The following is a 12,987-nucleotide window of genomic DNA, read 5'->3' as shown; positions in this document are numbered from 1 at the left end:
CTACATTTGGTATTCACAAAACAACCCTTGTGATTAAAGCAGGCAATAGGGACATATCACTCTGTCCCTAGACTCCCTACCGCTGCTTAAGCAACAGATATGATCCCTATGCAAAGGAGGCTACACAATTGAAGAGCCCAGCTTGTTTATTGAATACAGAATACAAAAGTTGTACCTAATGTCCTAATCATTACTTGATAAGCTACCCAATCTGTAAGCAGTATATATGATATTTGTGCAGAAGCCAAAAGGGGTTTGCACAATGCAAGACCTGATGCCGAATTGTAACTCTCATCTCCTAGTCAATACTTGATAAGCTAGTCAATGTGTTTTCTCTTAGCATTATGTGTGGACACCAGTGGATCTAACTTCTTAAGTCCATTACAGCTCATACATTTCTTACTGAAGTAAATTGATTAACAGAGAAAACATACTAATTGTCACTCCAGGATATAAGTTTTTTCCTTAGGGGACAACACGTATTCGTGATCAAGCACTTTTAAGGATTGAGCAGTCTTCTTACCTTGTGAATGATTCTTCGACATATTGGACATACCTTGTTTTCCCCTTCAACAATCCTGCAAATAAATCCTTCTAAGATCCTTGAAACTGATACATAAACATATGAAAATCAAACAATGTATACCTCTGAGCACAAGCATAACATGTGGCACAATGGCCACATGGAACAAAGAAGCAGTTGCGTTGTTTGTCATAGCAGATTGCACAAATCTTTCCATCATATAAGTCCTCAGAGGAGCTACACATTTTTGAATCTGGATCTTCTTCACTTGTCCCATAATAAATTTGAATTCTCTTCTCTTGCAGTAATGGAATGGTTTCTGTCGCTGGTACTACTTCCTCTACCGTCCTTTCCCTCTCACCCGTACAGACTCCAAGGTACTTCAAGATCAACCAAAGAAAGATTGCAGCGAATACTAAAGGGAAAGAAATTTTGGTTCATCAAATCACTGAGGCCAAGGGTGTCTATCAAATTGTAGAAAGCAAAATATTGATAAAGCTTGTGTGTGGCATACCCAAAATTGCAAAATAAGTAAGCAAGCGAGCCATGAATGAAAGCTCGATGTACCATCCACTGAGGTCCCCCTGTAATTTATTAGGCACTAAATGTTGAGAAGTTTAATCTTGATGAATGAAATAGGGTTCATTCTCATTGACTGATATAGAGGCAGAGTATTACATTGTTTGGAGTGGTTAAGACAACAAATTTCGTATGCGGGAAGAGAATCTGTAAACGACACAAGCCGTTTATCGATGAACACTTGCTCGCTGCTTTGGTGATGTCATACATCTTTGATGAAACATTGAGATTCAACATCATTATGATGCTTTTAGGGTTCTCATTCACTAAGTGGATGTGGTAACTGTCATCTTCCTCAATGATATATTCAGCTTGCCCATTACCTGAACAAAGATTTTCAGATTAAAATGCAAACTAAAATTGAACTCTCTGTCTCTTTAAAGCTCTTCTTGTTGCATTCATTTCAAGAACTTAAATTATTATTCAAGTGCATATAAAAACCCATAATCCCGTAACTAATCCAAGATTTCAAGATTAATAAAAGATAATAATAACATCTCCCTTCATTTGAGAGTCTAAATTACAAGGAAGTTCCTGATTTAATTTGGATCAGGTGGAAATGATAATTACCTTGTTTATCTCCATGGTCCAACAACCCAAGTGTCTATGTAAATGAGTGGACTTCAATTAAGTTAAGGAATACTTCTCATGTAGACTCTGATTCACCAACTAAAGCCAAAACGACTGATGAACTTTAAGCACCTATCCTAAAATTATAGGAATTTCAACTCCAATGACTAAAATGAACCCTCACTAGAATTACCTCATCACTTTTTAAGAAGACAAAAAATCCTGAATAAAAGATTCTGTTACCATGTGTTGGATTGCTAAGAGCAAGTAAATTGGAGGGAATCAACAATGTTGTCTTTAACTTCTGCTTTCCTGTTGGAAGATCCACAGACAAATAAACTCAAGCAATCAAAACCATATCACAGATGGATTTGGGTTGGGGGCAGGGGGGAATGGCAATACCTTTGGTTAACACTACTAGGAGGCCACTGAAATTTCTACTTGAAACTTCCCATCTCACATGGATCCTAGAGCCCTTGTTCAACCACAAAGGGAAACCCTAAAGGTGGACAAGTTAAACCTCACAATTAAACTCTTCCTTTCATCAATATAAACAAAAATAGATAAATTAAGAAAACAGAGCTTTTTCGCATATTGCCTGTTTGCGGTAAGATCCAACCACCAGATATTTGGACACATTCCAGTTTGTTTCCAAGCTCAGTTCTGGCTTCTCCTTGAATCCATGAAGAATAGCACCTTTCCTGGCACTATCTATTACCTGAATCCCTTCTATAAAGATCGAATTTGTCTTCAACAAACGTGATGAGCTCGGTCCGAGTACCATTCGACAGTTCCCAAAATACCCATATTGCAAAATCAGTGACACTGAAGAAAGAAGAGAAGACAACTAGTATCAGAATTTATTAAGGTACAGAAATTGAAATGAGAAGAAAAAATATAGCACAGAATTACATGCCACATAACCATAGAGTTAATGGGGTAAGTAATCGAGCACAGCTTTCTTGCCAACTGTTTGAATGGCTTGGAGATGCATAAACTGGTCTGTACATTCTCTGCTGAGAATCTGCAACTGTATGTGTCTATAGCCTGCTTGAAGAGTGGATGTTTGTAGAAAATATCTAGAGAGAGAAAGAGAGCTACTAGTCTACCGACGGGAGGGAAACAAGAAGGGTTGAGAAGACTAGTGGATGAGAAGGATTTTCAAGTTCAAAATTTGAATTTCTTTGCTCTGTAAGTCTCAACTACCTGCTCTGTCGAAGTCTGGCGGGTGAGGATGAAGAGTATCTGAATGGTAGTTGGTAGTTGGTCGGTAATAGCAGTTATGAATGGTGCTAGTGGGACCCAAAGGAAGACGAAATATCATCCTCTCTGTAGTTCCCGGTTTAAGGTATCTTGGTACTGGATCGGCTATGACAGCTATCAATATCGATATCGCTACTGACCGATACCATAGTGCGTTCTTGGTAAGGGGAGGGTAAAATGATAAAAAAAAAAAAAAAGGTATTGGTGAGCGGGTAAAATTGTTCGATCCAACTGGATACAATCAATCGTTAACGATATCGATATCGATATAGATATAGATAAATATTGATTCGGGTACTGATATTAACGCAAAAAAAAAAGATTTGGGTACCGATACAGATACCTACTGTGGCTAGAACCTAGAAGCACGGGACCTACGTCCTACGTCACCAACCTCTTCCAGTTTGGAATGTTTGGACATCAGGAATTCTGGAGATTCTGAACTGGAATCTTCAGAGATAAGAAAAGACTCTCTTTTTTGGCTTCCATTAATTGGTCAACGGGTCAAGGGAATTGGGGTTGGAACTTACGTACCAAAACACACACTCGTCGTAATACCTTGTAACTGAGAGGCCACTTGGACAGTTGACCCAAGCCCACCTAGCCAGATAGGCTTTTCAACCCTGATATGTTTCCCTAGTGTCAAGTCTGGGCCTGGGCTTGAGCTGGTGTGTGACCTTCTCCCTGGCAGCCCAAATTCACCCCTTATGAATATCACTCGTCTCAGACATTTATTGGCCTTTCTTGTTGCACTATCAGTTGTTCAACTTTTTAACAAAATACGAGCATCAGATTAGTTTCTCTATGTGAATGGTACCATTTTTTTTGCCACCATTAGTGTGATATGGGATAGTTTCCCACATAAGCATTGTAGGGAACCCTCTTTCTAATTTTATTTTGGTGAATTTGATACACACTATAATTTACGAAAAGACTAAAATGTTATGTGAACTGTGTTAATGGCATCAAGTGCCAACTAACCTGACAAGTAAGGATAGAAAATCAACGGAATCATCCTTGGCTAGGTCGTCCACACATAAAATCATCGACCAAGTTTTCATTCAACCTTAGAGAAGGAAGAGAAGTGGCCCTATGATTGAATTTTGGATTTATCATTAATTTCCACACCTTATCGTTTGTCATCACAATTACTCTAAATACTTATAAATTCTAAAAATACAAATTATCAACTCTTATCTATTTAAAATAAAGAAATATTTATAAAAGAGATGAAAAGGGTCCTTGAAGCTGCTATAAAAAAGCCACTAAAACATAGCCGCTGGAAACTTCTTGAAAAGCGTGCATCTAAAAAAAAATTTGCTTCAAAAAGTCATTGTAAGAGACGAACAAGGGAAAGGGATCAGGTTCACGTATGAGAACATTCTCGTATGTCCCTGGTATGTGAATATAGAATCTATTAAATGAAGAGAGAGAAAATAGATTCTATATCAATTGACCAAGGATGTACAAAAATATTCTCATATGCGAAGCTGATCCACTCTTAAGAACGAGAAAATGAAGTGGGCACTAAATGCTCATTATTATGACTATATCATTTTCAATCACTTTTCAAGAACTTGTCTTGGAGCTTAAAGCCGTGTATGGAGTGGTGATTCAATTGTTTCGCTATGTTTTTCATTGTCTAAGTGTGTGTTTTTTTCAATCGACTTTCTAGATTTGCTTGCTACAAGTATCTTAACTTGCATTTATATAAATTTTTTTATTTTTTGGTAGCAGCATTTATATAAAATTGATGCACTTAAAAAATATATATATTAATAAGATAGAAAATGAAGACTTCATCCCCCAAAAAAATCCGAAAGTCAACAATGATCACATAATTCAAGAGTTTCTTCAAAACCTACTAAACATAGTGAGTTTGCGTATAATACGCTTACCCCGAACTTTTAATTCAATAACGTAGTGTTTGCTGAACCTATATGAAAAATCCATATAATACGCAGCTTTTATATGCCTCCGTATTATACACGAATCATACGTGTTTAAATCGTTCAACCCAATTGCTACGTTTAGTTTTTATTCACAAAATCCCCAACGCAACCCATTCCTTTTGTCTGGAACTCATTCCTTTTGTCTGCAACTGAAAACCAAAGCTTGCAGCGGCTGAGAAACGGTAGCGGTTGTGACAGCAAGGGCTAGTTCAACGGCGGCAGCGGCGACAGTGACGGCGACGATCTCCATTCGCTGTGAGTGAAATCCTCTCTCTCTCTCTCTCTCTGTGAATCGATGCAGTCGGGTTTCATTCTTTTTTATTTCTCTGCTGCATCTGCAAATTTCTTTAAGCATTCTAGGTTGATCTTTCCCTTGAGATGAGGATCGATTATGTCTTCCAGAATTCCCTTTTTCTGGCAGTGTAAAGCTCAATCTGCAAGACTTACTTGTTCCTTAGCAAGGGTCGTAGGAATGTGGGCTGCCCTCAAACAGAACAACCCCAAAATGAGTACACATCAGATTTCTGTCAATTGCAATCGCTGGAAGTACTACCTTTCACCACTGTACTAACATGTGTTTGATTCAGATTTGGACCAGTTTTGGAAAGCCCAAAATCTGAAACCTTTGCTACCCAATGTTCATCCAAGAGAATGTAATTAATTATATAATATGCTTAAAAAGAATTGATTTCTTAATTTCCTTCACAGTAGGAGTGTCCTTCTTTCCCCCAATAATTGTCGTTTCCAACAATAAGTTATACTTTAGGGTCGTGGTTTTCTCCAACATAGTCTTTAGAGATGACTATAATGAATAAATTAAAATTGTTATTGACAGTTTTTATTGATCACATTGAACAAGTACTGATCAATTGAATTGTTATGACAATTTTTATTAAACATATTGAACAAGTAATGATTTAGCTTGTATGTTACCATCTATTAGATCTTGTTTGCTATTGATTACTTGGTATTATAGAAAGTTTATTTTATTTTTTATTTGTTTGTTTATCAGGACACTAAGAAAGAATAGACAAAATGAATAACTATGAAAATACGTGGATGATTTAAATGGACGTTTTAAATGCAAGTTTTGTGATAAAGAGTTTCCCGGTGGTATTTCAATAATGAAATACCATTTAATAAGAAAGGTAATGATATTACAATATGTAGCAATGTGCCTGATGATGTGCATGCTGAGGTACTTCGAGCATTAAGGATAACAAGAAAACTAAATCTGGGGAAAGTTCTACTGCTTGCATGTTAAATGATTATTCACATACTTTTAATATTATTTCTTGGGCAAATATATATTATATGCTATGATAGATGTAGAAATGATTCCAAATTGAAAAGCTATATTGGATTTAAATGTTCATGGAAGCATGTGAGTTTAGAATTTAATTGTAAACAATCAATTTTAGAACCTTCTTAATACCAAAATAAACCCGTATTTTTGCTCACGGATTATTATAGGGCAATCGTATTAAACACGTATCATATCATTGCTGGACGGGTTTTATTGCGTCGAATTATTTAAAAATTATTATTGCCATATGGCCGATTTAGTTGTCGTACGTATCCGTTCCCGCATTATTGTCGTCCCTGAACTTACTAACTATGCTACTAAATCAAAATGTGAGACTCATTCACCACAAAAGGACCTTCTTAAACTCACCATGAATCTCATCATAACACATACCCAAGTTTCAAAAATACAAATGATCAACTCCCCACCTCTTCTCTCCGGCCCTCCCTTGCCCCTTTTGCCATTCCGGTCCTTAAAAAATAAAAAATAAAAATCCCCTTTCACTTTTAGTAATAGGGGAATTCACTATCACTAACTCACACTTGGCCTATGATTACTAAAACTCCCCGACCTTTTACTTTTTTTCTAATACTCCCTGCTTTTAGACTTTTACATCTCTTTCTCCCATGCTCTTTTAAAATACCTAGATTATCCCTTCTTTTCACTTTTAACCTATTAAACTTTGTTCAAATTGATTAGTTCAAAATTTGATTGGTTCAAATTGATTAGGAATGAAAATCAACAATTTACATGGGTCCCATTCCTACATTAGAAGGTGGGGAATTCCATAAATTTAAATCTCTTTTCACTGTGGAAGGATTAAGTGGTCCATATCGATATTGGTTGAGAACGATATAGATTAAATACTTTTATCAATTTTTTTTTATAATTTTTTTAATCTCTAAAACTATATGTCGCAATCCTAACAGAGAATGTAATATTAAATTCAATACCAATCCGAATTAGTGTCGATTGAGACCAATACCAATCCAATATCAATAAAAAAAAAAAAAAAAAATAGATTACTAAACTCGTGATGATGGATGAGACAAAAATAATAATAATAATAATAAATAAATAAATAATATCTTTAAGTGACTCAATACTAATGCATTTAAAAAAAAATCAGAAATGGAAAAATAATGATACGGAAGCCAAGGAGGAGTTTGAGTTTCAGCCAACAAAGCAATATTTAAACCAAGTAATAATAAAATGACAAATCCAATTGGTTGTTTTCTTAGATTAGTAAAAGTGTGTTTTGAACCAAAATAATTGAAAAAAATTTAATAGATTACAAGAGAAAATGAAGGGTAATATGGGCATATAACAAGAGGAGGGGAGAAATAGACGTAAAATCTAAAAAACAGAGAAGTATCACAAAAAAAAAAAAGTAAAAGGCAAAGGAATTTTCATAAATATAAACTAAAGTGTAGAAGAGTGATACAAATTTCCCCTAGTAATAAAACTCTGGATAACGTTCATTTCTTGGAGATGAGTACGTGTCTTCATCCAGGTCTTGCTCTTTGAGGCCATTCTTGCTAAAATATCTCCAGCAGATACTTTCTACTAATACCAATCCACCAGAAGATTACACATTAATGCTGGAAATCAGAAAAACTCATCAACTTACTTTTGCAGGAGAGAGAGAGCGCGCTCGACCTGATCAGCCCTAACCATCTTCCGCCATCTTTATCTCTCTCCTTTTCTCTCTCACGCGCCTCGTCATAGGCAGTGAAATTTCCTGGTAAGGACAAAGCCCACTGCCACTAGCCCTTTTTCTTTTCTTTTTCTTCTTCTTCTTCAGGAGAGAAGATCGAGGGAGTGAAAAATGGGAAGAGCAAAACCGCAGATAAAAAAGATAGAGAACACAACCAAAAGGCAGATCCCTTTTCCCAAAAGAAGGAATGGAATCCTCAAGAAAGCTTATGAACTTTCTATTCTCTGCGACGTTGATGTTGCTTTCATCGCGTTCTCCACCTCAGGGAAGGCCACCATCTTCGCCGGGAACAAAAGGTACTCCCTTTAATTTTATCGCTTCCCTTCTCTTTCAATTCACAGTTCACTTCATTATATCTCTTCTTCCCTTACTTGAGGTTTTCATGTCTGCTTTGAGCTTAGGGTTGAAGAAGTTCTATTGAGGTATCTCAGTCTCCCAGAGCACGAGACAGGAGGCCATCACGTGGTAAATACCACCTAGATATGTTCTATTCTTCCTTCTCATCTACTTCTTGATGTTTATCTTCGTTGGATTTCATTTTTCCACAGCATCTCCAGAAAACCCTTGAACATATGATGGATCATGAAAATGATCTAGCTCCTCGAGTAAAGGTATTTTCTATTGCATGCAAACTTCTTCTAGAGTTACAAAGAAAATCGATTATGGGTTTCTTTGCTTCAAAGCATATAATTCTAACTGGCCTGCAGGATTTTGAGCGTGAAATCCATAAAGTGAAAGTTCTATTGGAGATTGCAAAGACAAAACTGAGGTAGCTACTTCTCTTATAGCCATCAACCTAACATGCATGGAACCCTAGACTGAAAAGAGAGAGAGAGAGAGAGAGAGAGAGAGAGAGAGAGAGAGAGAGAGTTATACTCTTAAATGAATCAAGAGGCCCAAGGAGTGTTGGGTTCCACGTGAAAGTAATTAATTTCGAGAGCGGATCAACTCCTGGTACGAGAATCATTTTCATACAAGGCGGATCCGTACATATGGAATCCACCCAACAATCAACTCTACGATGAATTCCATTTGTGTGGATCAATTATACATACAAGAACCTCATCCACACTCATTAATTTCACATCAGATCTTAATAGCCGGATGTGAAGGCATATAAGGATTTGGGTATCGATCCTATCCTTAACGGCTAGTCCTTCTTCTTCTTCTTCTGTTGCAGTATGTATGAAGTTGATCGTGATCGAATCAATTCCTTGCATGAGGTTGATTACCATGAGCAGATATTACAAGCAGCCCTGAACCGGGTTAGAGCTCGCCAGGTAAACTTATAGGGCACTAATATCTACAATTATTTGCAAGTTCACCCTCCCCCCTATCTCTAATGCCATCAAACCTAACCTTATTAACCCTAATCTGAAACTCTTGTTTGTGATCTACAAGTTTGTTTTGCAAGGGCAGTATACCTCGCCTGGTGTTCAGCCAAGTGGACAAGTTTATGTGCAGGCACATGATGTGAATGAGAAGGTAGTAATGGCTCCTGAGAATCGAAACCATGTCCTGAATTGGTCATTTCCCCCAACAGACCCACAGCTTCAGATCTTCAATCCTCCCTTGAGGTGATTACTATGATACTACCTATCTAAAACACATAAGAAAAGAAATCAAGAAAGCCACATCAAAACTCATTTCGTTCTTTCTTTCTATACTTGAATCATGAAACCTTTTTGTTATGTTGTGAAACATGAATAGGGATCAGACGCCACAGGCATCATCTACATTCTGTGCACCACCCTCTGCACTTTTTTATGGGAATTATGGCCAATTTGCGAATCAAGTGAACCCAAGTATTGGGTCTGAGGGTGGTGGTGGGGCGAGCCATCAAGAGGCTGGACAAGGACATATCACCATGCCTGGCTGGGTTGAATATCATGCAACTGGTACGTTAAGTATTTAGAAACTTGCCTCTACCATCATATCCAAAACCATTTCTGGTGGTATCAGCTATGCATATATATTCATTTGCAATCTTAAATGTTAACCTGAAGGTCGCCCTAGGAGAATGCATTTTCTATTGAAAAGAAACTGTTAGAAGTAAAGAATAAAGAATGCTTGCAATGCCCATTAGATTACATGCATGATAAAGTACAAGTGTTGGCTGAAACTCAAGGATTGAATTCATCTTTGGCTCAATAGGGTGTCCGGTGTGCATCCAATGGCTAGAAAAGCTCAAGCACGAAGCCCAAGGCGGCCACATGTAGTCCAAGACATTTATGGGTGTTGGATGCACGCCAAACGCCATATTGCGCCACTAAGGATCCAAGTCCTGAAACCCAATCGCGCAGTGGAAGGGATCAGATTAGGATCTCTTACATTTGAAATCACTGTAAAAAAATTAACTACATATGAATGAAAACGGTTTGCCATTTACCTTAGAACCACCAAGCCATATTGATTTCAATCTCCTTGGCCAATATACCACCTAGGCACCTATGTGGCATAGAAAATACTATTATATTATTAAGGGAAAATGTTAGGTATGCCGCTGATATAAGTATACCACAAATTTCTACCATGAAATTAGTTCCATCTCAATAAGTTATAGGCCCATGATGAAAACTGTGAACTGGTGTAGTTTTACTCTTATTTTTGCATCAATCCTCTTATCATATGGAAACAGTCAATGACTATTGGAAAAAAAAAAACGTTGTGTTTTGGCAGGGAAAGGCAACTTCCAGGCATGATGATGAGTTGAAGAACAAAACAGTAACAAGGGTTATATCCCATTTACCTTCTATCTCTTGGTGTTAATTAGAAATTTTAAGTGTTGGATAGTTTTGCATATGTTTTAGTTTGATTGATTTATATATGTACCCCTCTTTAAGCCTGGTAACATGGGTTTCTCATGCCATTTAAGCCTAGTACCATGGTTTTAGGTATCGGGATCGTATCAGTTGATACAGTCAATACATCCATATCGGTATTGGCTAATAAATTGGTTGTGACGAGTTTGGATCACCCAACATGTTTATACTTGTGAATGGAAGGGTATTTATGAAATTAAAAAGACACATGTCATCACCTAGTTATATATTAAGCCTACACATACGGGTAGGTTATCCAGGTTCAATTGTCACTGCCGAATATGAGTGAATTTGTGCAAGGCCTATTGGCCCATGAGCCCATCCAAAACTTAATTGCACTAGACAGGCTAGTACCATACAATGGATCCAATAAAATTGTTTTTCGGACCGATCACCGCGGTTTCCGTGACCATCATCCTTCACAATGTGTTTAAAACCAAAAGAAGATAGTAATAATGGTAGACATACTTTTGCCTTATTGGCATTGTAAGCTTTGTGATAACTAGTTCCCTTCATATGGCCCATTTAAATGTTGTATCTTCCCCTTCTTCAAATAACTAAACATGTGAAAGTTATGTAGATATTTGGCCAACCATCTCTTTTAAGTTATACTCACTCTGCATCTACAAATGAGTGCATCAGTTGCTTTGGTGTGGATTGCATTTCTTATGTACTTCCATATTTGGTATGCTGGTGCCTATAAGACCCACCATGTGATGTGTCTCACAATGGCTTTTTACAACTGCTTTGCTTGCATGATTAAATGATGTGTTGGGTGTCCAAAACAGTTTTGGTTTGCTGATATGGTTTTTAGCTAACTCACTTGAATGGAACTCATTAAATCATGTACCCACTCTCATATATTCTTTACTATAGTCATTTTATGCATTATTCTTCTTGACTAGATTCATAATGGAAAGGTATCAGTATAATGTGAATGAAAGGCTATTTATTGTCCACCCTTTCCGTTGCATAGAACATCTATATGAAATAAAGACCTAAATGTTAGAATAAAGGTATCCCATTGTAATTTGATTTGATATATTGCGATCCATAACATGAAATGAATTGGTTGAGAGTGCAGAAAGAGAGATTAGAATCCTCCACTCGGCCATCTCAGTCCTCAATCCCTCCTTTTGTTGATCAAGTCACAAGAATTTTTTTTTCCTTTTTTGATAAATAGCATAAAAGATAATTGAACTCATGACCTCTTAATTGTGAGATGTTGGTTAGAGATTATAGCTTTTTGGTTTCTATTTCGTTTCTATAGTGCTTGTTTGTATGTATATACTGATGGCAAAATGGCTCTCTAATGGAAGCTCATAGAGGGCATTATCAGTTTTGCATGTGTGACCTATATAAGTTTTTCTTACAAGAGTTCTACTTCTATTTTAAAAATATATTTTATAGGACTCATCTTTTCCTTTCCCATGGGATCTCAATCGGGAAAAAGTATTTTTACCCAAAGCCTATAATCGGGGGTGAGATTTAATAATGATATTTACTATTCGAGAAGTCCATTCCTAGAGGGAAATCAACATTGAGAATTGGTGAAGAGATTCCTTTCTTCCTTATGGATGAAGGAAAACTTAATTTTGTTTTATACTAAAGACTTTTTTTTAGTTGGGACCTAGTTTAGCAGTGTCAAAATCGTCTACGATGAGGCGATGAGTTGCAATAAATATCTAATGGTTGAGGTGCATGGCGAAACCCTCCTAACTGCTCGATACTTACTGCACATCACCGCTTACTAGACAATTTAAACTCAATTTAGTAATAATTGATTTGTCTAAGATAGGTTAGCAAGTACCTACTCTTTAATGGTACCACTCTATAGATATGCACGAGTTCCTTCCCCTACCACGATTTTTGAGTATATTAAGCTGGGGAGGATTTGCTGCCAGGCTGCTACATGGACCCTTCACCATCGAGGCACACTGGCGGGAAGCATTATTTCTAGGTAGTAGGATATCTCAATTTTAATTAGAATGGCAAAAGTAGGAAGACCCACCAAAACCTACCTACTCAGAGTATCAAGCGACACAGGCGGCTGCCAAAGGAGAGAGAGCATGGTTTCAGTTATCGGTATCATATCTCAGTTGTATCGGTCATATTGTATTGATATTGACTGAGATCGATCTTCATCCTTGATCGATCTAGATCGATTACTCATATCATTTCAGGGGTAAAACAATTAAAAATAAATAAATTTCTTCAAAATTGACAGACACCCACCAATTAGGGTCGAGCCAGGC

The 12,987-nt window shown here is 37.0% G+C and overlaps 2 protein-coding genes across 6 annotated transcripts; one reads left to right on the top strand and one right to left on the bottom strand.

The window, feature by feature from the left end:
• Positions 1-121: 121 nt before the first annotated feature.
• Positions 122-2,772, bottom strand: LOC122083433 (E3 ubiquitin-protein ligase APD3-like). Of its 3 annotated transcripts, none has more exons than XM_042651236.1 (8): positions 2,589-2,772; positions 2,271-2,497; positions 2,075-2,171; positions 1,916-1,984; positions 1,202-1,425; positions 1,038-1,107; positions 647-938; positions 122-578 (listed from the first exon to the last, which is right to left on the bottom strand). In XM_042651236.1, exons 1-8 carry the CDS (start codon positions 2,680-2,682, stop codon positions 500-502), a joined length of 1,152 nt encoding a protein of 383 aa, XP_042507170.1. In that variant the 5' UTR covers positions 2,683-2,772; the 3' UTR covers positions 122-499. The 3 variants fall into 3 exon arrangements, with proteins under 3 accessions (XP_042507170.1, XP_042507172.1, XP_042507171.1); XM_042651238.1 differs by having other exon boundaries at positions 2,597-2,744; XM_042651237.1 differs by having other exon boundaries at positions 2,585-2,739.
• Positions 2,773-5,014: 2,242 nt separating this feature from the next.
• On the top strand, positions 5,015-10,937 carry LOC122085023 (agamous-like MADS-box protein AGL66). 3 transcript variants are annotated; one of them, XM_042653454.1, is made up of 9 exons: positions 5,015-5,142; positions 7,998-8,206; positions 8,312-8,375; positions 8,459-8,521; positions 8,618-8,679; positions 9,091-9,190; positions 9,312-9,487; positions 9,621-9,808; positions 10,590-10,937. In XM_042653454.1, exons 2-9 carry the CDS (start codon positions 8,022-8,024, stop codon positions 10,610-10,612), a joined length of 861 nt encoding a protein of 286 aa, XP_042509388.1. In that variant the 5' UTR covers positions 5,015-5,142; positions 7,998-8,021; the 3' UTR covers positions 10,613-10,937. The 3 variants fall into 3 exon arrangements, with proteins under 3 accessions (XP_042509388.1, XP_042509389.1, XP_042509387.1); XM_042653455.1 differs by having other exon boundaries at positions 5,126-5,142; positions 7,832-8,206; XM_042653453.1 differs by lacking the exon at positions 5,015-5,142 and having other exon boundaries at positions 7,607-8,206.
• The last annotated feature ends 2,050 nt before the right edge of the window (positions 10,938-12,987 follow it).

This window comes from Macadamia integrifolia, chromosome 7, assembly GCF_013358625.1.
Source record: "Macadamia integrifolia cultivar HAES 741 chromosome 7, SCU_Mint_v3, whole genome shotgun sequence".
Lineage (NCBI taxonomy): Eukaryota > Viridiplantae > Streptophyta > Magnoliopsida > Proteales > Proteaceae > Macadamia > Macadamia integrifolia.
This window is presented reverse-complemented; position numbering and strand designations above follow the sequence as displayed.